General features: G+C 42.0%; 1 protein-coding gene across 1 annotated transcript in view; it reads right to left on the bottom strand.

Annotated features, from left to right (window-relative positions):
- Window positions 1-257: 257 nt before the first annotated feature.
- LOC137421109 (death-associated protein kinase 2-like) overlaps window positions 258-22,631 on the bottom strand; it is a 150,800-nt gene continuing 128,426 nt past the window's right edge. The window contains exons 6-12 of the mRNA XM_068106835.2: window positions 20,102-20,150; window positions 14,253-14,279; window positions 9,822-9,974; window positions 7,573-7,618; window positions 7,363-7,452; window positions 4,195-4,275; window positions 258-3,911 (exon numbers count right to left, since the gene is read on the bottom strand). Of these exons, the coding sequence (XP_067962936.2) occupies window positions 3,747-3,911; window positions 4,195-4,275; window positions 7,363-7,452; window positions 7,573-7,618; window positions 9,822-9,974; window positions 14,253-14,279; window positions 20,102-20,150 (611 nt within the window). The 3' untranslated portion in view covers window positions 258-3,746. The remainder of the gene's footprint in view (window positions 3,912-4,194; window positions 4,276-7,362; window positions 7,453-7,572; window positions 7,619-9,821; window positions 9,975-14,252; window positions 14,280-20,101; window positions 20,151-22,631) is intronic.

The following is a 22,631-nucleotide window of genomic DNA, read 5'->3' as shown; positions in this document are numbered from 1 at the left end:
GGATTGATGACGCGCCATCCCATAACCTTACCTGAACTAAGTTTCAGGTGTGCTAAAAATGGGTAGCTATTTAAGGGTCACTCTGTATATGTCACACATCAATTTTGTGCAAGTTAAATTGTAATTAGCGATTTGATTGGCTTCATAAAGATGTGCAATTAATGTAAATAAATATTAATTAAATCTAGTATCATTCTGGTAATAAATAGTTTTTGCTGAAGTACAAAATATGTCAGAAATGAAGGATAACAACAGATACAATATGTCTTTTATGAAGGCTGGTTTCCTTCTTTACAGCATTCGATGTAACGGATTTCTGCGTTGCCGATGTCACAGAATAGCAAATAACATATTGCAATGAATATTGTTTTGACAATAATACAAATGTTGTCAATTATTATGGAACCATAAAACTATATTTGACAATGTTTAACTGCAAGATGTGTGAAACTTTTTCTTATGTATTCAAGAACTCGAATTTATTTTGATTACAATTAATTGAAGCAAACCCACTTCTCAACAGGGTCCTGCATTTGAAAGCTTACACAGTAAGCTAACTAACTATATCCCTTAAATATTTGGCAATAAATATTTTCAAAACCAAAAGTAAAATAAATAAATTCGCAAAAATACAAAATCATGAAAACATTTGCAAACTAGAACAGCACTAACTCCGCCAGGGTGAACAGTTTATGTGTTGCGTCCCAACGACAGGCCGGATCTACATCCGGAACTGAACCAAAATCGAATCAGCTTGTTCTCGTCACCTACCCAACTCATCTTCCAAGATTTGTCATAATCCGTCCACAACTTTTTGAATTAACATGCTAGATATCGTTTTGGCCGAATCCCTCAATGGTGAAAAATCACTTAAAATTTATAGCATCCGGATTTGGATGCTGATCTTCAACAAAATCTAATCAATTTGTCATTGTCACACACCCAACCTGTCCAACGGATTTCGTCCAAATTTGTCCACAACTTTTTCAGACATCCTTCTCACAGACAGACAAACAGACAGGCAGAAAAACATAACCTCCATCCACCTTCGGTGACGGAAATATCAATATAGAGCTTAAAAAGCAAAAGCACAATAAACTTGAGGTTTTTGCTAAAAGACAGAGGCTCAAAAAGTCCAATATTTCATCGTTAGAGTGGTCTTCATCAAAAACTAATGCAGGCCATGTGTGCTCAGCTCTTAAATGGCCTCTTATTTAACTTAGAGGAATGATACGGATCTGCAATGGACCACGAGACCAAGGTGCCAATTTCATCATTCTGAGCCTCTCCCTTTTGGCCAAAATGTCGAATTGATTGTTCTTCATATTTCCTGCTCTGTGGTTATCGCAGTTTTATTGATTATGACTCTTCTAAGTAAAAAATATTTTATAAATTCAGAAAACATATGCTGCGTAAAATATCAGCAAATGACAACCTGTCGCTTACACCAGGTGTGATTTGTATCATATGATCGCAATTAAAGTATTATTAATTCATTTTGTCATATATATTACCTAGCTTTCTGATTTCCTCCCATGACAATCACTGTGTGCTATCAACGGAATCCTCTCCTCTTCCATTGGGGGCTGGAGTACCCCAATGCCCTGTCATGGGCCCGATCTTGCTCCTCATCTGCATAAATTACCTCGATAATGTTCTGAAACAAACCTCACTTACATGATACATATTGTGTTGTACAGTACCCCCATTCGACTGAGAGACAGACTGAGAAACAGTGTCACTCTCTGCTGATCTGGAATTGATTAGACGCTAGTCTAACAAATTGAGCATGTCTTTCAATCTTGGAAAATTCTATTCTCACCTTGTCTCTCCAGAGGTATTGTAAAACAAACCAACATATCTATTTTCAAGATAAGGTACTGGAAGAGGTTCAATCACTTGACCTTCTAAACTTCGCTATCAGCCATGACCTATCCTGAGCCAACAATATAGCAAGGGTTACCTCCAAAGCCAGGTGTAGACTTCGCATCCTCTGTTGTTGCACACCATTCCATTAAAAATCAGAACTACTCAGCCTACAAGGCCTTTATATATAGTGCAATGCAGCAATGCTCTCCCATATGGATTCTGTGGTCTCAGCATTGTATGTCTGTCCTGATATATATGGAAACTAAAGTTGTCAACATGATTGGAATCTCTCGGGATGAGACGGAAGCGCAGCTCCGACCCTCTTGAGCTCTCTTAGTATGCACGCGTGCTTCTAGTAACCCCCATCCTGGTTAAACTCCAAAAATCCAGGCTTACTGTGCACCTAAACTAATATGTAATCTCTTTTCTCCCCTTTGTGCTATTGTCTTCCAGAGGTGGTTCAATTGCACTCTTCCCTACAGGGCTTCAAGCAAACATTGCTACACAAATTCATGTGACCTCTCAACCCTACACACGATCTTTGCTACCTCAAATAGCCCCTTCTAAACCAACACCCTTACTTGCAGGTTAGTGTTTCCGCTCCTTCTGTCTCTCTCTGTCTCTCTCCTCTTTTCCTGTTCCTCCAGTCCCTTGCTTGATATGTCCAACTGTGACCCCACTGCTCCGATGTCATTAACCAGCCTTTCTACCCTGTCACCCTAGATCTTGTATAAACTAGTAATAGACGTCCACAATCATCCTTGACCATGTTGTGGAAGGTCGGCCGCGGCCCTCACTCTTTTTGTCTTCCACCCTCACTTTTTCACCTTCATTCGCTTTAAAATTAGTTTTCTCCACAACTTATTGAGTGATTGCCACCAAACCTTCAAAATGGAAGCGCCTACAGATGGATACATAAAAAATAATAATACATTATTGGATGGAAAATGCGGCCGGCGTATCAAAAAGTCTGTTTTCTGTAGGCATGGGTTGCAGGGTGTTTCGCGTATCAAGAATAAACGGCCTCGGCCTCGCTTCACTCAGCATCGGCCGAATAAATAAGCAATAATTAAAAAGCAAAAAAAATTACAAATGACACTACTCTATAGTTAAGAAAACTTTGTTCCAGCTAATATAAACAAGAACTATTGACCATGTTTTGTGAATTTTCTTTTGAAACAGCAAATTATTTGGTGTCATTCATATAATTATTCCCCAGGATTTGTTCAGTTCCCAAATGCATGCCACGGAAGCCTGTTTGGTTGATGAAAGCAATGCTGCCCGCATATGGCACAGTTTTCCATTTGAACCTTTACTTGCTCACGTGACTACATGCTCGTTTGCATGTCTGCATTCTTGGCGGAATATCAGTTCACTGTAGAAAGTAAAGTTATTCGAATCCAAAAATGTCTGGTGCGTTATCAGTTCTGGAAATGTCCCGTCTGACTCTCTGCGTCTCAATAAATATCCGAGTCGTTCTCCACCATTCTTCCTGCTTCGCAAATAAACTTTGACAATAAAAAATAAATTCATCCCAGAATTTAAGTTTAAAAATTTTTTGGCCGAAATTACTTCCGGGTAATTCTTGACGTGTTACATGTTATATGTATAACTTTCCCTGTGCCATGGGTCTCTATATAGCACTGTACTTGATAAGTTAGCCATGAATGACTTGCTGATCTCAGCATTAAGATGCAATAGATACAAAGGAATAAGTAATCACAAGTAGCTTTGCATGGCAATATTGCTAGCTAACCAGGTCCTTTCCAGGAACATGCTCTGCTCATGTAGCGCAATGAGTACATGTAGAGGTGTGTACATGCCAGAAGAAATGGGCACCTAACACATCCCCACTCACGATGTCACATTCTGAGAGCTCATGTTCGAGAGTTATCACCACGCACAATGACTTCAGTCCCATTCACCCTGAGCCTTTCCACAGATGCGTCCTGCAGGAACTCTCTGGTCATGGCCATCCCAGCATTCGGTTCTTTGCTCTCCTGAGGTTTTGCATCAACACCACTGGCGGTTTCACCATCAGTCTGGAGATCCCACAAACACAGAAACAAAAACATTTTTTCAACACCTCTTCCAGTGTTATGGTAGATTATCCTCAAGTTAACACTGAGACATTATGAGAAATTAATTTTTCATTCCGCTTTAAAATACAGTACCTGGACTAGGTTTACATGGAATAACATAACAGAGTGGGCAAGAAACAAGTGTCAGCCTGTTCCGTGCTCCCTTCTAACTATTTGCCTCATGATGCTGTGAGCTAAGGTTCAACTTCCACACACAAATGATGACAAGGATGTTTGGCCTTACCAAGGAGTCTGTGGAATCATCATGTCGAGTATGGTATGACCGTGACAGCTGGTTGCACAGACGGACCACACGCAAGGAGAGCTGCCAAACAAGGTACTGATCATAAGGCAAATAACAAAGAGCTGCCTTTTCAATCATTAATCGAAGCAAAGCTTTGCCTTTTGGTTGTAATTGAATGCACCTTGATACAACAAACAGGATACAAAAATTTCCATCAATTTCCAATTGTCTAACCTATTTTTCGGCTCCAGGTGAATATTTTCCTTCCTCGCAATATGCAAACTTACATTGAAAAATGAATTGTGCAAAAAATTAATGTAAAAAAACAAGACCGACAGTTTAACAACGGCGTAGCCGGCTTTGATCTGCTGAGTGGAGGATCTGCTGTCCCCCCCGTCATGTGACCAAATCCTCAGCTCTGATTGGTGGACGTTTGTGAGGGACATACATACACCAGACAGACAGACAAACGTAAAAAATATGGCCGCCGAACCACGTGGCTGATGACATCAATTTTTTTTTTCTCGACCAATTCATCCCTAGATCCCGCTCACGAATCACACTCATCCATCAGGAAACAACAAAAGAAAGCCAAAATATCGCATTACAAAAGAAAAGAAAATGACAAGTGCAGTAATATAGAGAAACAATATGAAAAGTTTTGGCCAATGACAGCAAAATAACATTAAATATTTGAGACTTTGAATACAACGATTGGCTGCTGCAAGTTTATATGATAAACATCACAAAAAAGGAAGACTTAGTGTTTGTGACATCCATTAGTCATCATCTACTACAACTACAACTACATCCCCAATTATTCCCATCCTCTTTGGCATAGGCCAAGGAATGTTGTTGGTCCACGTCTTTCATGAAGGACAGGCCACACCTGATGTTTGACTCGAATGTGCAACAATTTGCAATTGGTTCAGAGTGTCGGCGATAACTCACCTACTCTCTACGAAAGGCGTGGTGGGATATCTACAAACGTCCTTAAAGTGAGGCAGACAGGTCTAAATCGACGTCCTTCCGATGAACGGCCATGAATGCCATTGGAAGACGGCCATTGGAACCCAGCCTAAACAGCTCACAGGTGAGTATGTACACCTCTGTCAGCGATCCTTCCAGTTTTGTGACATCTATTTGTAAAAAGTGATACGATCGTTTCATTCTCAGGGGTTTTGTTAAGTGCATTCTGCTGTTATTGTCTTCCAACTTAAGCACTACATTCACCAATAGATAGCAGAAACATCATGTAAGTAACATTTTAAGAATGACTTTTTAAAAGCAAATAAATGATGTTTTTCCCCACCAGTTAAATAATTAATACCAGACTGGATTTTTGAAAGAAAAGTAATGAGAGAAAAGCAATCGAAGTAAAAACAAGTACAAAAAGTTTTAATTAAAACAAAAGCCGCGTCGATGTTACACAATGCCTTGATGCAGCTGTGCCTATAACGTCGATGTTATAGGCACAGGACATTCCTATTGATTCGATTACTTGATGTTATTTTTGAGCAAAGTGAAAATATATCTCGGCAATTTCCCGTGTGTGGCGACGAATTTTTAATATATCTCGGCATTTTCCCATATGTGGCGACACGTGAACGAAGCTATCTCCTCTCTCCACATTATTGTGACGACGTATAAATTAAATATTTCATCGTGACGATTATCATCAAATGGACGAATTTTTAATATATCTCGGCATTTTCCCGTCTGTTATTTCAGGCGGTGTATGACTGACCATGCCGCGATTTAAACAAAATATATATATCTCGGCATTTTCCCGTCTGTTATTTCGGGTGGTGTATGACTGACCATGCTGCGATTTAAAAAAAAAACAATATATCTCGGCATTTTCCCGTCTGTTATTTCGGGCGGTGTATGACTGACCATGCCGCGATAAAAAAAAAAAAAATCTCAATGGACTTGAAGTTACAGGCCTTTGAGAATTCATTTCGTTCTATAAAGGGCAACTTTCATCGGATTTTCTTCCCGTTTTTTTTCAACCGAGTCTAAAACGATGTTAGCGACTGTGAAAAATGAAATGATATATCGAATTTGATTTGAAAGAAAACTGTGTGAGAGAGCAAGACACCACGGGCCTACAAAACAGGCCTCAAAGCTATGTGAGTTAATAAAATGGTGGATATTTGTTTATATGAAGCCTCTCCCAGAATGGGTGGAGCTATGGTTCCCAGAATGGGTGGAGCTTTAAGGTTTTGTCTTCTCTGCAAGAACAACAAGAACAAGAAGAAGAAGAAGAACAACAACAAGAAGAACAAGAACAACAACAGAGGGCACTCTATGACCAGCGTCTGCGACGTGGCAAAAAAAAAAAAGTTGAAAAAGCAATTAAAGCAATGGTAGAAAGGGTTATAAAAAGTGCAAGAGGTAGGGGGAGGGGATCAGAGGAAAAGCAGAATTTGTAGAAGTTGGCAGAATTTAATTTAACCACACTTGGTGGTGCAATTGTTTAGTGTCTGCGGTTGGGAAGTTGGCTGTTCCAATCCCAGGTACGCACACTCGCCTCTAATCTGTCTAGCCTGGGCTCGAATTCTGACCCAGCTATATAGTGTCATCCCTGTGTTTCACAGGCAGGGCGATTCATCAATGTGTTTGCCATCCCTCGGATGGGTGTTAACTGGGTGTCCCATCTGCCAGCATTAGTTGGTGGATGTTAAAGATACCACGGTATCCTTTGCAAAGAGTAGACAAGTTATTGCTGGTGATCAAATTCCAAATTCCTGCCCTAACCTACAGATGGCATTGCATCAGTGGCACAGTTTCGCCCTACGTCAATGCCACCTGAAGTGTTTTGCGGCTCACATGAGAAGAAGAAGAAGTAGCGGAATCTAGGAAATACAGCTGAAAACACTGAAAACAGTGTCAGCTCCCCTCTCTCGCAGGAGGGGATTTTTTGTGCAGCAGTATATGTCTTTTCCTTCTCCACAGAAGTTTAAGTTCATTATATAGGGAGGTGAGTTGATAGACTGGCAAGGGGTGGTAGGAGACAGGTGGATAAGAACGGATAGACACCCTGTACATGGTAAAGGTATGAGTTATTGTCGCAATTTGCAGATGTGGATGCTAAACGCGGTCCAGGAGCACTCCTGCTTATACTATGAGCAGCTTGCAACGTACGATGTTGTTGGTGTTTCTTACCTTCCACCGCCTCCGGGCATTGAATACCTTAAACTTCTCAAGGTTAATAAAAGATGACTGCCTCTTCAATGCTTCTTTTTTGTCTCGTGGCTATACAGAAAAAAAAAACAATTTTATTGAGCAGTCCATTTCACTTAATAGGTGCGTGTTCAGGTGTACACATACAAGCATCTTACATCATATTCTGGCACAGTTTCCTGACAGTCGTACCTGAATCCATTGATGGGATAATGACTCTTGAGCTGTCATTCTCTTCCTGCAACATGACATATCACACTCAGCATCCCACATTTCAAGACCACTTGTGCTGTCCCAACCTGATATCTGCGATCACAAAGTAATCACCAAGGGTAAGCCCCTCCCTCCCCGGGACCCACGGTCCAATGATGACCATATTTTTTGGGCTGCCATATCACGTTGACCTTAAACATTTAGGGATTGAGTGTAAATGAAGAAAATGTGTCGACGTCATGAAAATCAGAGGAAAATTATTTAAGTTATGATCGAAAAGGTGCTTTTTGTTAATGAGGTCCAATCCGTAAAAAGTAGGTTAAGGACACAAATCAAAAACATCAGGCGTACAACTTCAGTGCAGATTCACTATTATGATGTAAAAACATCCGGGAAGGCCAAACGGTCTTTCAGATTCTGCATTGGCAAAAAGCGAGTTACTTTTTCAGACCGCCATTTGACCTTTAACCCAGAGGGGTATGATGTAACTTAATCCGAAATGTGTCTTGCTCTGGAGTCTAGGCTATCAAGAGGGCCATTTTATTCCGATTGGACAAAAATAGTCGAGTTATGGTTTAAAAAGTTTACATTTTTATAATCCAAACTGCACATATGTTATTTCTATTATTGATGCAAAATTTCAATCTGAAAGTCCCAGCCAGTTCCTTGGTAGTTTTTGGCAGATACTCGGAGATTGGCAGAAAAAAAGAATTTATTTTTTATCATTCCTTGGTACAAAGTATTCTTTGTTTCAATTTAATTTGTACATTTGATAATTTGCCAAAAGATAATGTGAACAAACTGGAAATACCCATGGAGATTGCCCAGCGTGTGATACGAACAGATCTTCCGTCAATCTGCACCTTGTACGAGAAGCGCGCCATGTTGAAGTTCCACAGAATAATGCAAGACCCATCACACCCACTTCGCCGTTGTTACCCTGCTCTCGCGAAGTGAAATGCGAGGTTAAGCAATCGATTGCGTACGTGTGCCGTGTCTGCATTTTAAAAATTCATTTTCTCGGCAACCGCTGGTCCAATTGACATGAAATTTTACCGTAGGAGGGCGTCTGCCCGTAGATGTTTTTGCTGATGATGATGACGTCATAGGTCACGTGGTACGGGCGCCATCTTGGAAAAACGTTACACCTCTATATCTCCCAAACCGCTTAATGGAAAAAATTGAAACATGCCTCATTGTCAAGTACACCCCATGGGGAATAAGATATGTTAATGATGATGTCTTAGGTGCCTCCATTATGACGTCATAATTCGACAAGTACAACGCTTGATCTGATCAGTATGAAAAAAAAAAATTCCTATGCAACTGTTAGTCCGATGGACATGAAATTTTCAGAATATGAGCGGCTCCTCCTGTATAATATTGTTCTAATTATAATTATGACGTCATTGGTCACATGGTACAAGCGCCATCTTGGAAAAATTGAACAACGTTGCACCTCTATATCTCCGAAACCACTCCATGGAAAAAATGAGTTAAAACCAACATACAGCAGGATATCTCAAAAAATTATGGACGGATTTGGACGAAACTTGGTGGACAGGTTGTGTGTGTGACACGGAAGAATCGATTTAACTTTGGTGAAGATCCGGATCCGGCTGGTATAATTTTCTAAATGATTCTAAACCCAATTGTGACATAGGGCCAAAAACTATATACTGTATAGCAGGATATCTCAAAAAGTTGTGGACGGATTTGGACGAACCTTGGTGAACAGGTTGGGTGTGTGACAAGGACCATTCAATTCGATTTTGGTGAAGATCTGAATATGGATTCGGATATGATAATTATTTAATTTTTAAAGTGATTCTTCACCATTGGGAGATGGGGCCAAAAACGATACAAAGCAGGATATCTTTAAAAGTTATGGATGGATGATTTTGATTAAATGTGATTCTGTATTGTGATTTTCTGGTCTACTCTGGGATACAAAACGTAAACTGTTCACCTGGCGGAGGTATGCTCTCTACTGAGTGCCATTCTAGTTGTCTTTGCATTTCTTTTTTTTGTCTTTGAATTGCCAGTGGAAGGAAAAATTTCCATATTTTTTTTACGTAGACCACAATAAAGAATATGAGTATGAATATATGAAGATGCTATATGGCCCAAAGGTTGATTGTTCTATTAATAAACGGTATCTAGTAAAACAAAACACCATTGTCCTTTCATCTTAGTCGCAGCACATGATATCATTGATCACCACTCACTTGGGCTGCTTCACCAAAAGCCTCTCAATGAAAGATTTGGCGAGATCACTCGTCTGTCCAAAGTATTCCTCATCAAAATTGTAGTTTACCGCCGAGATATTGGCCAGTGTCTCCTGGTTTGAATCCCCAAGGAAGGGCGAAGCTCCACTAAGCCTGGTAAAGCAATAACAGCAATCAATGGGGAATTGTTTTCTTAATGTATCATGTAAATACATTGATTTCAAATTAAATCTTGTTGAGTGATAAAAAAACATGAAATTTGTTTTACTTTGTGTCATAAGTTACATTGTCGCAGAATAGCCCTGTCGCTGCTCATCCCCAAGCTGAAAATTTACCAAGCAATGGGCAATTATATCACCATGTTCTTAGCTTTCTATAGTACATGAGGAGACACTAAAGAAGTGAAATATATATAGCAGGGATTTGTAAAAGATATAAAAAATATATATATATATAAATAAATAAATAAATAAATAAAAAAATTAAAAAATAAATAAATAAGATATAAAAATATAAAAAATATAAAAGGGATTTGTCCCATGAGACATGTATGTTGCATTCTTAATTCAGCACATAAGCACAACACATGCAATTTAAACACTGTGATGATGATAGTTATGGAAATTCCAGCATGATAGATACAGCTCCCTCCAGAAAACAACCATGCCACAACAGGCCAGAGATTTACAAGGGCAGGCCGTTTTAGTTTGCAGTGCCCTCCAAGTTAGGGCAGGAACTTGTTCATGGTGCCGGCGATAGCTTGCCTACTCTTCGCGAAGGACATAGTGGGAACTTTACCATCCACCAACTAATGTCTGCAGGTGAGATGCCAGTTTAACGTCCATCAAGGACGCCAAAAAGGGCCTTTCACTCACTCACCGCAGGCAGGTTGGTGGTCTTTCTGTCTTCTACCGACTCCTATCTGGCCTAGCTCCCCCAGCTCTATCTGTGCTCTGTCCCCCAAATATTCCTGCAGGTCGCACAAGATCTGCCAGCAACCCTCTTCTGGTGAAATTGCCAAAATCAAGACTCTCTGCTCACCTTCACTCCTTCATTCCTCTTTACTCCTGCCTCTGTAACAATCTCACTCACCCTCTTCAATCCCTCTTCTCCCTCCAGATATTTAAAACAGCTGTTCACCACCATCTCTTGTCTTCCCCCATCCAAAACCTTGATCTTTTCTATCCCCGTTAATTCACCCCATATCCACTTTTTTTTTTGAAATCCCGACTTCCTTCTTTCCTGGAAGTTCTTGCTTCCTTCTAGTTCTAGTGTCCATGTGTTTTATACCTCCCCCCCACCCCAGCCTTCCCCTGCCTCCTCCTCACAAGCCCCCTCCAACTCCCCCCCCCCCCCCCCCCACAGATCATCCAATATCCCTGTTCTCTGTTGTTGTACTTGTGTGCTTCCCACTCTCTCCCCATCTTGTCTCTCGCTCCCTTTATTACTCCCGCCAGGGAGTAACGTGTGTTTGTGAACATGTGTGTTCGTGTGTTTGTGAACAAGATATCTGGAAATGTTCTGAACGGATATGGATGAAAGTTGGTGGGATGATTGCCCTTGGGATAAGGAAGAATTGATTAGTTTTTGGTGAAGCTCAGGATATTATTCCCGATCCAGGAACTTTTTAAAGGATTTTTTTACCATTGGAAGATAGGGTTCGTTTTTTTAAAATATTATCTTCTATATATTCTATATTTAACATTGTGATATGAAAATAGTTTTCATATTTGTTGTAAATGTAGTTTAAACTCGTGGTTATGCGTTAGAGTGGTGTATTTTTTTTTAGCAGCGTCGTCTTCAATGTTCATCTTTTTTTTTCTTTTTTTTTTTTCTAATAAAGACACATTTTGTCATTTTAAAACCACCAAAGTGTGTATTAGGTTTCCCCGTTTCATAAAATGTATCGTTTGATACGTATAATGCTTTAAAACTGTTTTTTTTTTTTTTTTTTTTTTTTACCTCAGAAGAGATATCAACATTTAGCTCAGCGAATGTCAATCGCGGTGTCAGTATTTGATGAACTTATCAAGACTTAGTTCCAGATTTGTCAATGGCTGAGGTAAATTAACAAACGAAGAAAACAGATTTGGCAAAATAAAAACTTTTTTTTTTAAAAAGATCGCATATTCACCCAGGGTTGTGACAGGCTGAAGAAGAAGAAACCTCGCATCGGCTTCCCAGACCAAATAAATAATTCTGCTTCTGGCTCTGCGATTTTCAGGTTTATTACTCCCGCCAAGGAGTAACGCATTCGATCGTGTCTGTCCGTGTGTGTGTGTGTGTGTGTGTGTTCGTATGTTCGTGTGTTTGTGAACAAGATATCTGGAAAAGTTCTGAACGGATTTGGATGAAAGTTGGTGGGATGATTGCCCTTGGGATAAGGAAGAATTGATTAGTTTTTGGTGAAGCTCAGGATATTATTCCCGATCCAGGAATTTTTTGCAGGATTTTTTTACCGTTGAAAGATAGGGCTCATTTTTTTTTTAAATATTATCCTCTATATATTCTATATTTAACATTGTGATATGAAAATAGTTTTCATATTTGTTGTAAATGTAGTTTAAACTCGTGGTTATTTCCATAACTAGAGCGGTGTATTTTTTTTTAGCAGCGTCGTCTTCAATGTTCTTTTTTTTCTTTCTAATAAAGACATATTCTGTCATATTCTGTCAACCACCAAAGTGTGTATTAGGTTTCCCCGTTTCATAAAATGTATCGTTTGATACGTATAATGCTTTAAATCTGTTTTTTTTGTTTGTTTTTTTACCTCAGAAGAGATATCAACATTTAGCTCAGCGAATGTCAATCGCGGTGTCAGTATTTGATGAACTTATCAAGACTTAGTTCCAGATTTGTCAATGGCTGAGGTATATTAACAAACGAAGAAAACAGATTTGGCAAAATAAAAACTTTTTTTTAAAAAAGATCGCATATTCACCCAGGGTTGTGACAGGCTGAAGAAGAAGAAACCTCGCATGGGCTTCCCAGACCAAATAAATAATTCTGCTTCTGGCTCTGCGATTTTCAGGTTTATTACTCCCGCCAGGGAGTAACGCATTCGATCGTGTCCGTCCGTATGTGTGTGTGTGTTCGTATGTTTGTGTGTTTGTGAACAAGATATCTGGAAAAGTTCTGAACGGATTTGGATGAAAGTTGGTGGGATGATTGCCCTTGGGATAAGGAAGAATTGATTAGTTTTTGGTGAAGCTCAGGATATTATTCCGGATCCAGGAAATTTTTTTGGAAATTTTTTTGGGAAAGATTTTTTCTGTTTTACTGCATTAAAGCTTTTATTCTTATTCTTAAATGATGTTTTTCTCCTCTAATTCCGAGATATATCAAAATAAATGATCTGACAGTTAGGGCTTACTTTCTTTTTCGTTTATTGTTTTGGGGAGAGGGGATGTTAAACAAAACGTATTATTCCAACTAAACCCACGGCGGGAGTATGCGCTCTACTGAGTGGCTTTCTAGTTGTATGTTTTGTTTGTCCATTTTTTTTTTTTGTGATTGATGTTAGCTCTTACATGAGCCTCGATCTTGTATGCAAAAAAAAAAAAATCCAAGGAACGACATACACATTGATGAATCAACACGCCTGGTGTATTGCTGGGTGTTTATCGTTGGGTTGTGGTTCAAACCCAGGCGGGACAGCTCGGAGGCGAGTGTGCGTACCTCTAGGCCATTGTGCCAGGCCAGAGTTAGACTGACAAATCTGTACTGATGGATACACAAATCCTCACCAATAAAAGTACAAATCCACTCATAATTAAACCAAAGAACAGGATTAAAAGGAAACACTGTTACCCTGCATGTAATCTTCATGACGATCTGTATGTTTGCATCTCTTCCCCTAAGGACCAACTCAATTCCCTTTTAAACTGATTACCTTGCTTACCCCACTCGCCTTCCTGGCAAAAATTCATTGCAATCTTCACTTTATTTTCAAATTAAAACCTCTCTCATCTCCATGCTCGCCCTCCTCTTCCTCTCTCTATCCTTTACCCTCAATACCATAAGACATTTGATCTGTTACCAAATACTTAACAGGACAATTTGATCATGAAAATATTAACCTGTTAATCTGATCATGAGAATATTATCCATTAAATCAATTTGATCAGATGCCAGAATATGAGCTTTCGCTAATTTAAACCAGGAGCGTTTAATTTTATGAGGAAACCTGAAAGTAGTTTCGCTAACTCTCAGATGGGAGTCGATTCCTCAATTAAAAAGCCTTCGATTCACAGATACAGGGGTACACACGGATTCCACCAGACTAATCACAGAAGCTCACAAGAGGCTAGGGCGAGCAACAGCATCTGCACAATGATCTTGTCGCAACATTGAAAGGACAGAAAATCACAATGTGTGGTGTTCTCAATGGGTGCACGATTAAGGGAATAGAAAAAAGATCGTGAAACTCACAGGATGTATGTTATCACACCAATGCTCCTGGAAAAGATAAAAAGTGCTGTAAGAAACCTTTATGATAAGGTAATTCAGTTTAAAAGTTTTACATACATTAAATGTTTATACATATATATTTCAACATCAGAATTTCTGACACCTTAATTTATTACCGCTGCCATATATATATATATATATATATATATATATGAATTGACATATGTGGGAAAATTACATGCCCAGACCAGGAATCGAACCCAGGTCCTCTGGTGAACCATACCTGTGCTCTGCCATCTGAGCTATCTGGACAACTACTGTAGGCATATTTGTCATGAAAAAAAAATTCGTGTATTTTTTTTGTTAAAAGCAAAAACTCACTTGATTTTGTAAGAAGGTATCATAAGCTTTAAAAAAATTTAGGGTGGCATTTTTTCTGAACATTCTAACGGCCTGAAATCCAAGATGGCCGCCACCATAGCAAAACGCCCTAAATTTGACGCTAAAATTAACTTAATGTGGTTTAAATATTTTTGTGTTCAGCATGAACTGCTTGGAACTTGTATATAGAGGTGACTATAATAACAATAACTTCCACCTGACTACTAATCTTTTTATTTCGCACAATTTCAGACAGAGGCTGCCTTTTGTATTTCAACATGGCGGCCGGAAAATTGACGTTCGAATCCAGTCACCGGCAGCAGTTTGTTCGCTTTATAGTGTTAAGGTTCCACTTGTCCATTTTATGGTGCACTAACATATTCCTTTCTTCTTTTGCAGGCTGCAAGTACCCACAGCAACCATCACCCAGGATAACATAGCTTAGAGACCTTAGATTAACCAAAATGGCAGTCTTCATCTAAGAAGAAGTCAAAAACGGTGGATTTTGAACTATGCTTTATTTGCCAGTTGAGCAGCAAGCAAACAGATTATACAAACTATGTGCTTCGTCCTTCTTTGCCTTCAGTAGAGAAAGTAATTATAACAACTGATGTTCGATGTTCATATGGGGAAACAGAATTCTCTACATTAAAGAATCGCATAAAAGGTTTGTCAGCCCATGAACTGTTACAGAATGGTTTTTCATACCACAAGACATGTTATGAGGATCTCACACATAAAACATGCATTGAACGAGCCAAGACCCGATATGAGAAAGGACAAGCGACAGGCAGCGTCAGTTATATAAAACAGAAGACAAAAGGACGACCGAAAAAATCTGATGCTGCATCTACAAGTGCTTCCACATCACAGCGATCTACCAGAAGTCAGGCTTTCGACAAGGAGATGTGTGTCATTTGTCAGGAAGACAAAGCAGACAAATTGCACGACGTCTCAACTGAAAACATGGGAGCTCAGCTCAAAGCCATTGGTCAACAAACAGACAGGAAACTTTTGAAAGTTAGACTGAGCAATGTTGTAGGCTCATCTGATCTTCTTACAGCAGTTGCTGAGGACATGAAGTATCACCTTCTGTGCTTAGGCCATGCAAAACGAGACATAGAAAAAGCTAACAGACCTCCATAACAGCATGTTCATTTTGCACAGTTAGTGTCTGACCTGGCGATGCTCGACATGGTGGAAACTGAAATCAATGACCCATCTAACAGTTCAGCTTTGAATATGAACGACATTGAACAATCATATGTTGGTTTGCTAGAAGCCAATGGGTTCCCTTTACCCGACAATCCGCGATACAAACCATACTTAAAGCAACTGATTTTGGACAACATCGCTGATGTGCACTTCACCAGGCCTCCAGACAAAACCAAACCTGAGCAAGTACTTTCTACAAAATCCAAGGAAACCCTGTTAGCTGGTGCGTTGGCCTCCGATACAAAAGACCTAAGAGAAGATGTGAAAGTCCTTCTGAAAGCATCTAAAATACTGAGAAGAGACATTGCAAGCGCAACCCCGTGGAAATTCGAAGGAACATTTGATAATTATGAACCACCTGCTTTGCTTCAACTCCTCTGCAAGCTTGCTATCCAAGGTTTACATCATGTTAAAACAATCAGCAGGGCCGAATCTATGAACCAAAGTGCATCTGTGCTGGCACAACATTTCGTATGTGCATACAAGTCTGATCGGCAGGTCACCTATGAAACAAAACATGCAGATGTCACTTTCAAACACCGCACTGAGACTCCCCTTACCGTCGGCTTAGCTCTGGATGTGCACAAAAACACCAGGTCCAAGGCCCTTGTGGAGACATTAGGCAAACTAGACTAGACCTCACTGTCCCGTACAACAAGGTAATGGAAATAGAGACAGCCGTCGCAAATGCTGTTCTTGAAAGGATAAAATCCATGGGAGGAATTTATCGACCACCTTGGTTGGTTAACGACATGTTTGTTTGGTTTGCACTGGACAACATAGATTTTCTCGAATCCACGCCTTGTGGCATGAACACACTCCATGGCACCGCCACCGCTATATATCAGACTGCATCTGACAAATCCCCAGCAACACCACTTGATATCGATCGGTCATCAAGGTCTCAAACATTAGAGGAGGCTATTCCATGTGAAATACTATCATGTGACAAACCAATACCAACAAACAAAAAGTGTGTTTGCACACTGAATTCCTGCAAGTCCAGCTCACAGTCAAACAAAGAGAAGGATATGGCATGGATTATTGGCTGTTTGGACTTCAACGAAAGTGAAGTTGAAGTCAAATCAAGCTCTACTTCTCCAGGAACATGGGGCGCCTTCAACTCTCTGTTGTCTCCATCTGGTTCCAAGACAAACATTGCCCTTGTACCACCACTAATACGATTGCCACCAACAGAGTATGACACCCTGTTCACAGGTCTGATGAGAGCACGTGCTATCGCCACTCATGTCATGGGACCAGAATCTATCACAGTCGTGACTCTTGATCTTCAGCTATACGACATGGCCATGAAGTTGTGGATGGAGCGTGAGGACATCAAGAAGCAGTTCTTGTTTCGACCTGGCGAGCTGCACATCGTCTTCTGGGCACTGGCTGCCATGGGTAAATATGTGGAAGGGAGTGGTATTGACCAAGCATGGGTCGAAGCTGGACTTTACTCACCTACAACCGTAAGACAAATACTCGACGGAAAACACATGTATCGAGCACTGGAAGCTCATACAGTTACCTTGCTTGCTTTGTACAGTTTGTACTTCCGAAAGTTCCTGCAACTTCAGCCTGATGAAGAAGCTTTCTTGAAGGAAACATCCACTCTTTTGGGAGAAGCCTATCAGCAAGACATCAATACAGACTCAGGAAGCAGACACAAACTCATTGATGCCGTTAAAAAAACAATCGAAATGTTCGAATCCAGGGACATCTTCCAAAAGATCAAACAATCTGAAGGCACTGCAAACAAGATTCAGCGTTTCATCGGAAAATACATGAAGCAGTTCGAGACCATCCTCCTATTTGTTCGAGCCACCAGACAACGAGACCTATTGCTGCACATGCAGAGTCTGGAATCACTCATGAAGTACTTCTTTGCCCATAATGAAGACTGTGAAGATTGAGGTGTTACTTTCTATGACATTCACAAAATTATAATTCACTTGATATCCATTGTTAAAAATACTAAATGAAAGCCAGGCATTTAATCAGTATGACTTTTTGCATCTTCCTGTTTAAACGATTTAAGAGATTGAACAGTAATTCAAGTACTGTATTTCATTTTATTTAGATCTGTTTGTTGGCTTGTTAATTATGTATTCTTTGTGAAAAATACATGTCTTTAAATAGATACAGTACTTTGTTTGTAATTACATGCGAAGGGAGAAGGTATAGTTTACATTGCGGGTGCGCGGTGGCCATTTTGGAATTTGGCATGTAGATCATACATACAACATAAATTTGATGATTCCATTCGATTCCTGGTCTCAGAAAACATATATTTAGACACTTTATTTGTAATTGTATCACATGTACTCGCGAAGATATCGCATTATTAGTGTTCGGCGGCCATTTTGGACGCCATCTTGGATTTCATAGTCTTAGAATGTTCAGAAAAAATGCCACCCTAATTTTTTTTAAAGCTTATGATACCTTCTTACAAAATCAATTGAGTTTTTGCTTTTAACAAAAAAAATACACGAAATTCCAAATATGCCTATACTGAGCTTGCAATTTTCCCACATATGATTGCCACTTCTCCCCACACATATGATTGCCACTTTTCCCCACACGTATGATTGCCACCGTCTTTCCGTCAATGCTTCTGGGGCACTCTCTGCCAAATATAGGAGCACCCACAGCCTGAACATGAGAGGGTCTTCCTCCAATGGGGGGTGGGGGGGGGACAAATCCATGTCCGCTATTACAAACACTACTGGGGGCGTAGAAACAATGAAATAAATGAACAGGATTATAATTAATTAATTGACATACGTGGGAAAATTACATGCCCCGACCAGGAATCGGTTCACCAGAGGACCTGGGTTGAATTCCTAGTCTGGGCATGTAACTTTCCCACGTGGTGTTGGCTTAGCGGTTAGGGTGCAGGGTTGGGATCCTATGGATCCTGAGTTCGAATCCCGGTCTCGAATCCCGGTCGATTGCTGAATTAACGCCAAAGGGGTTGACTCAGCCTGTCATCCTTCCGAGGTCGGCAAATTGAGTACCAGCTTGCCTGGATGAATGATCCCAGTGTGTACCTCGATTTAGAATAGGTACACAGTATCCCTGCGCATCATTGGAGGTGATTAAGGGTTGGCTTCAGGAAGGGCATCCGGCCATAAAAAAGGTACACAGTATCCCTGCGCATCATAAGAGGTGATTAAGGGTTGGCTTCAGGAAGGGCATCCGGCCATAAAAACATTGCCTCAAACAGAGAGCCATGATTGTCATGGGGTCCGCAAGGCTACCCCCGCTCTAGTGGGGAAAAATGGCCTTAAAACGATCATTCATTCATTCATTCAATCCTGTCATTTATTTAATATATAGAAATGGTAGGAATTGAACGCGTTTTTTATTTTTACTTCATTTACCTTTCAGAAACATGGTAAAAACGCTATAATTCGACAATGTCACTGTCAGTGACACAAAATACACCAGAATATTGAGATGGCCATTTAGTGAGGAGAAATGATAAGGAGCTGCCAAGTAATTGTGGTGATATTAAATATGTAATGATTGATGTAAGAATGCCCTTTCACTTTTATGAGCAGGAATATGGGATGAGGGGAAGAGTGGGGGACGGGAGGAAGGGAGGATAGAGAGTTGGAGTTCGGAAGGGATGTGGGTGGGGGGCGGGGGGGCTGGAGGGGGGGGATATGGGACAGAGTTTGAAGGGGTATGTTGAGGGTTTGGGGGGTGGTCACATTTACATTTTACATTCTGCAGATGTTTTGTGGGTACCTGCTAGTCTACATATATAAGGCTAATGCCATCTGTCTATCTGTGTGCCCACCCTGAAACATAGAAATGCTCCTCGGTGAGAAAAAATATTACGTAAAAGTTGCTTAAAATTAATTCAAAACTCCTTTAAAATGATAATTTTATTCATTCAGACAAAAAAATTGAGCCTGAGCAGTGTTAAGGCAACAGACCGCTGCCCGAATAGCTCCCGAAATTATTTTATTTTTGCTGTTAATAAATTTATGCCCTCCCATTTTTTGAGGTCTTTCAATGAACGCAGGAATAAAAGCCTTCCATTTTTATTTTTGTTATATCAAGGGCCTCTGCTAGTTCCCTCATAAATCCACCACATAAATTACTTTTCTTTCGCTTGTTCTTCCATTATCCTTGGAAGTTGCTTCGTAACCCCTCCTCTTCTTTTTCCCAACACTTATTAAACCCCTTCATTCACCACTTATTTGCATCAAAAACATTAAAATGGTCCTAAAGCAAACTCCTCATTCTTACAAAATACGTACCACATATCTGCCTTCACACTCAGTGGTTCGTAGTTGACAACTTCTGGTGCTGGGAAAAAAAACAATTAATTTTTTAATCGGTCAATACAATCACAATTTGAAAGAAATTTTAAGTTGGTGAAAACAGCTCAAAAATATGTAGACAACTATATTCCATAATATAAATTATTTTAGCAAAGAAGAAAGCGTCAATAGTCATTTAGCCGCAAATTATCCGGTTATTAGTCCCCTACCGGTGTACACCGGAGGGGACTATAGGTTTGCACTCCGTCCCTCCATCTGTCAGTCTGCCAGTCTGTCAGTCTGCCAGTCTGTCAGTCTGTCCGTCCGCCACGCAAAGAACAGTTTTCCGGACTTTTTTTCTAAACTCAATGCTAATGATTTCAAACTTGGTACATGGTTTCCTCGTGATAAGTTACAGATCAAGTTCGAACTTCATGACGTTTCAATCATTTTTGACAAAGTTATGGCACTTTGAACTTTGGTAATTTCCCCAACAGTTTTCCGGACGACAGACTGCCGGTGGAGGACATGTATTGCAGCGCAATACTCAGAATGCTTGTTACCCTGCGCTCGCGAAGCGAAAACTCGCGAAGCGGGGTTAAGCATTCAGGTACGTACGTGTCTGCATTTCAGTAAAGTATAGTGTGTGCCGAGTCTGCATTTTAAAAATTCATTTTCTCGGCAACCGTTGGTCCCATTGACATTAAATTTTCACCAAAGGAGGGCCTCCTCCTGTATAATATTTTAATGAATATTATGACGTCAAAAGTCACGTGATACAGGCGCCATCTTGGAAAAAAGTTACACCTTTCGGAGTCGCGGAAGGCGAGAGAACGAGGCCATTTCGTAGGGTTCGAAGCTCGTTTATTCGTACAGAAATCTCCAGCACTCTAAAACCGAACAGAAGTGATACAGCTTTTATAACGCCACAACCCTCTTCGGAGGGTGTGGCTCCGACAACCGCGCGTGCGTCACGTCCAACAAACCAAAGGCCCCACAGGCCCGTGCACGTGGATTATGACCAAACATAAGGTAACCGTCACATGCGAATAAGTTAACCGCGACATGCGAATAAGTTAACCGCGACATGCGAATAAGGTAACCGCTACATGCGCCCCCCCCAGAATGCACTCCACAGGCATGTACGTAGTTCGCAGGCGCGCTCGGCAGTGCCGAGAAGGCTCGAGCCGTGCTCGGCCTCGGTACGCGTGAAACAACGCTGCCGTGGGGTTGAGCCGACCGAGGGGCTGGTCAAGTCCTCGGGGGAGGCTGCCGGGTTTCCTCGCGGGCCTCCCGAGGTTGCTGGTGCAATCGAACCGAGCCGCGGGTGGAACAGAACCGAGCCGCGGGTGGAACAGAACCGGGCCGCGGGTGGAACAGAGCCGGGCCGCGGGTGGAACAGAGCCGGGCCGCGGGTGGAACAGAGCCGGGCCGCGGGTGGAACAGAGCCGGGCCGCGGGTGGAACAGAGCCGGGCCGCGGGTGGAACAGAGCCGGGCCGCGGGTGGAACAGAGCCGGGCCACGGGTGGAACAGAGCCGGGTCGCGGGTGGAACAGAGCCGGGCCGCGGGTGGAACAGAGCCGGGCCGCGGGTGGAACAGAGCCGGGCCGCGGGTGGAACAGAGCCGGGCCGCGGGTGGAGCCGAGCCGGAGGGTTGTGGCTTTGACAACCGTGCGTGCGTCACGTCCAACAAACCAAAGGCCCCACAGGCCCGTGCACGTGGATTATGACCAAACATAAGGTAACCGTCACATGCGAATAAGTTAACCGCGACATGCGAATAAGTTAACCGCGACATGCGAATAAGGTAACCGCTACATGCGCCCCCCCCAGAATGCACTCCACAGGCATGTACGTAGTTCGCAGGCGCGCTCGGCAGTGCCGAGAAGGCTCGAGCCGTGCTCGGCCTCGGTACGCGTGAAAAAACGCTGCCGTGGGGTTGAGCCGACCGAGGGGCTGGTCAAGTCCTCGGGGGAGGCTGCCGGGTTTCCTCGCGGGCCTCCCGAGGTTGCTGGTGAAATCGAACCGAGCCGCGGGTGGAACAGAACCGAGCCGCGGGTGGAACAGAACCGGGCCGCGGGTGGAACAGAGCCGGGCCGCGGGTGGAACAGAGCCGGGCCGCGGGTGGAACAGAGCCGGGCCGCGGGTGGAACAGAGCCGGGCCGCGGGTGGAACAGAGCCGGGCCGCGGGTGGAACAGAGCCGGGCCGCGGGTGGAACAGAGCCGGGCCGCGGGTGGAACAGAGCCGGGCCACGGGTGGAACAGAGCCGGGTCGCGGGTGGAACAGAGCCGGGCCGCGGGTGGAACAGAGCCGGGCCGCGGGTGGAACAGAGCCGGGCCGCGGGTGGAACAGAGCCGGGCCGCGGGTGGAGCCGAGCCGGAGGGTTGTGGCTTTGACAACCGTGCGTGCGTCACGTCCAACAAACCAAAGGCCCCACAGGCCCGTGCACGTGGATTATGACCAAACATAAGGTAACCGTCACATGCGAATAAGTTAACCGCGACATGCGAATAAGTTAACCGCGAC

The sequence above is a fragment of the Myxine glutinosa genome, chromosome 2, assembly GCF_964187855.1.
Source record: "Myxine glutinosa chromosome 2, kmMyxGlut1.1, whole genome shotgun sequence".
In the NCBI taxonomy this organism is placed as follows: domain Eukaryota; kingdom Metazoa; phylum Chordata; class Myxini; order Myxiniformes; family Myxinidae; genus Myxine; species Myxine glutinosa.
This window is presented reverse-complemented; position numbering and strand designations above follow the sequence as displayed.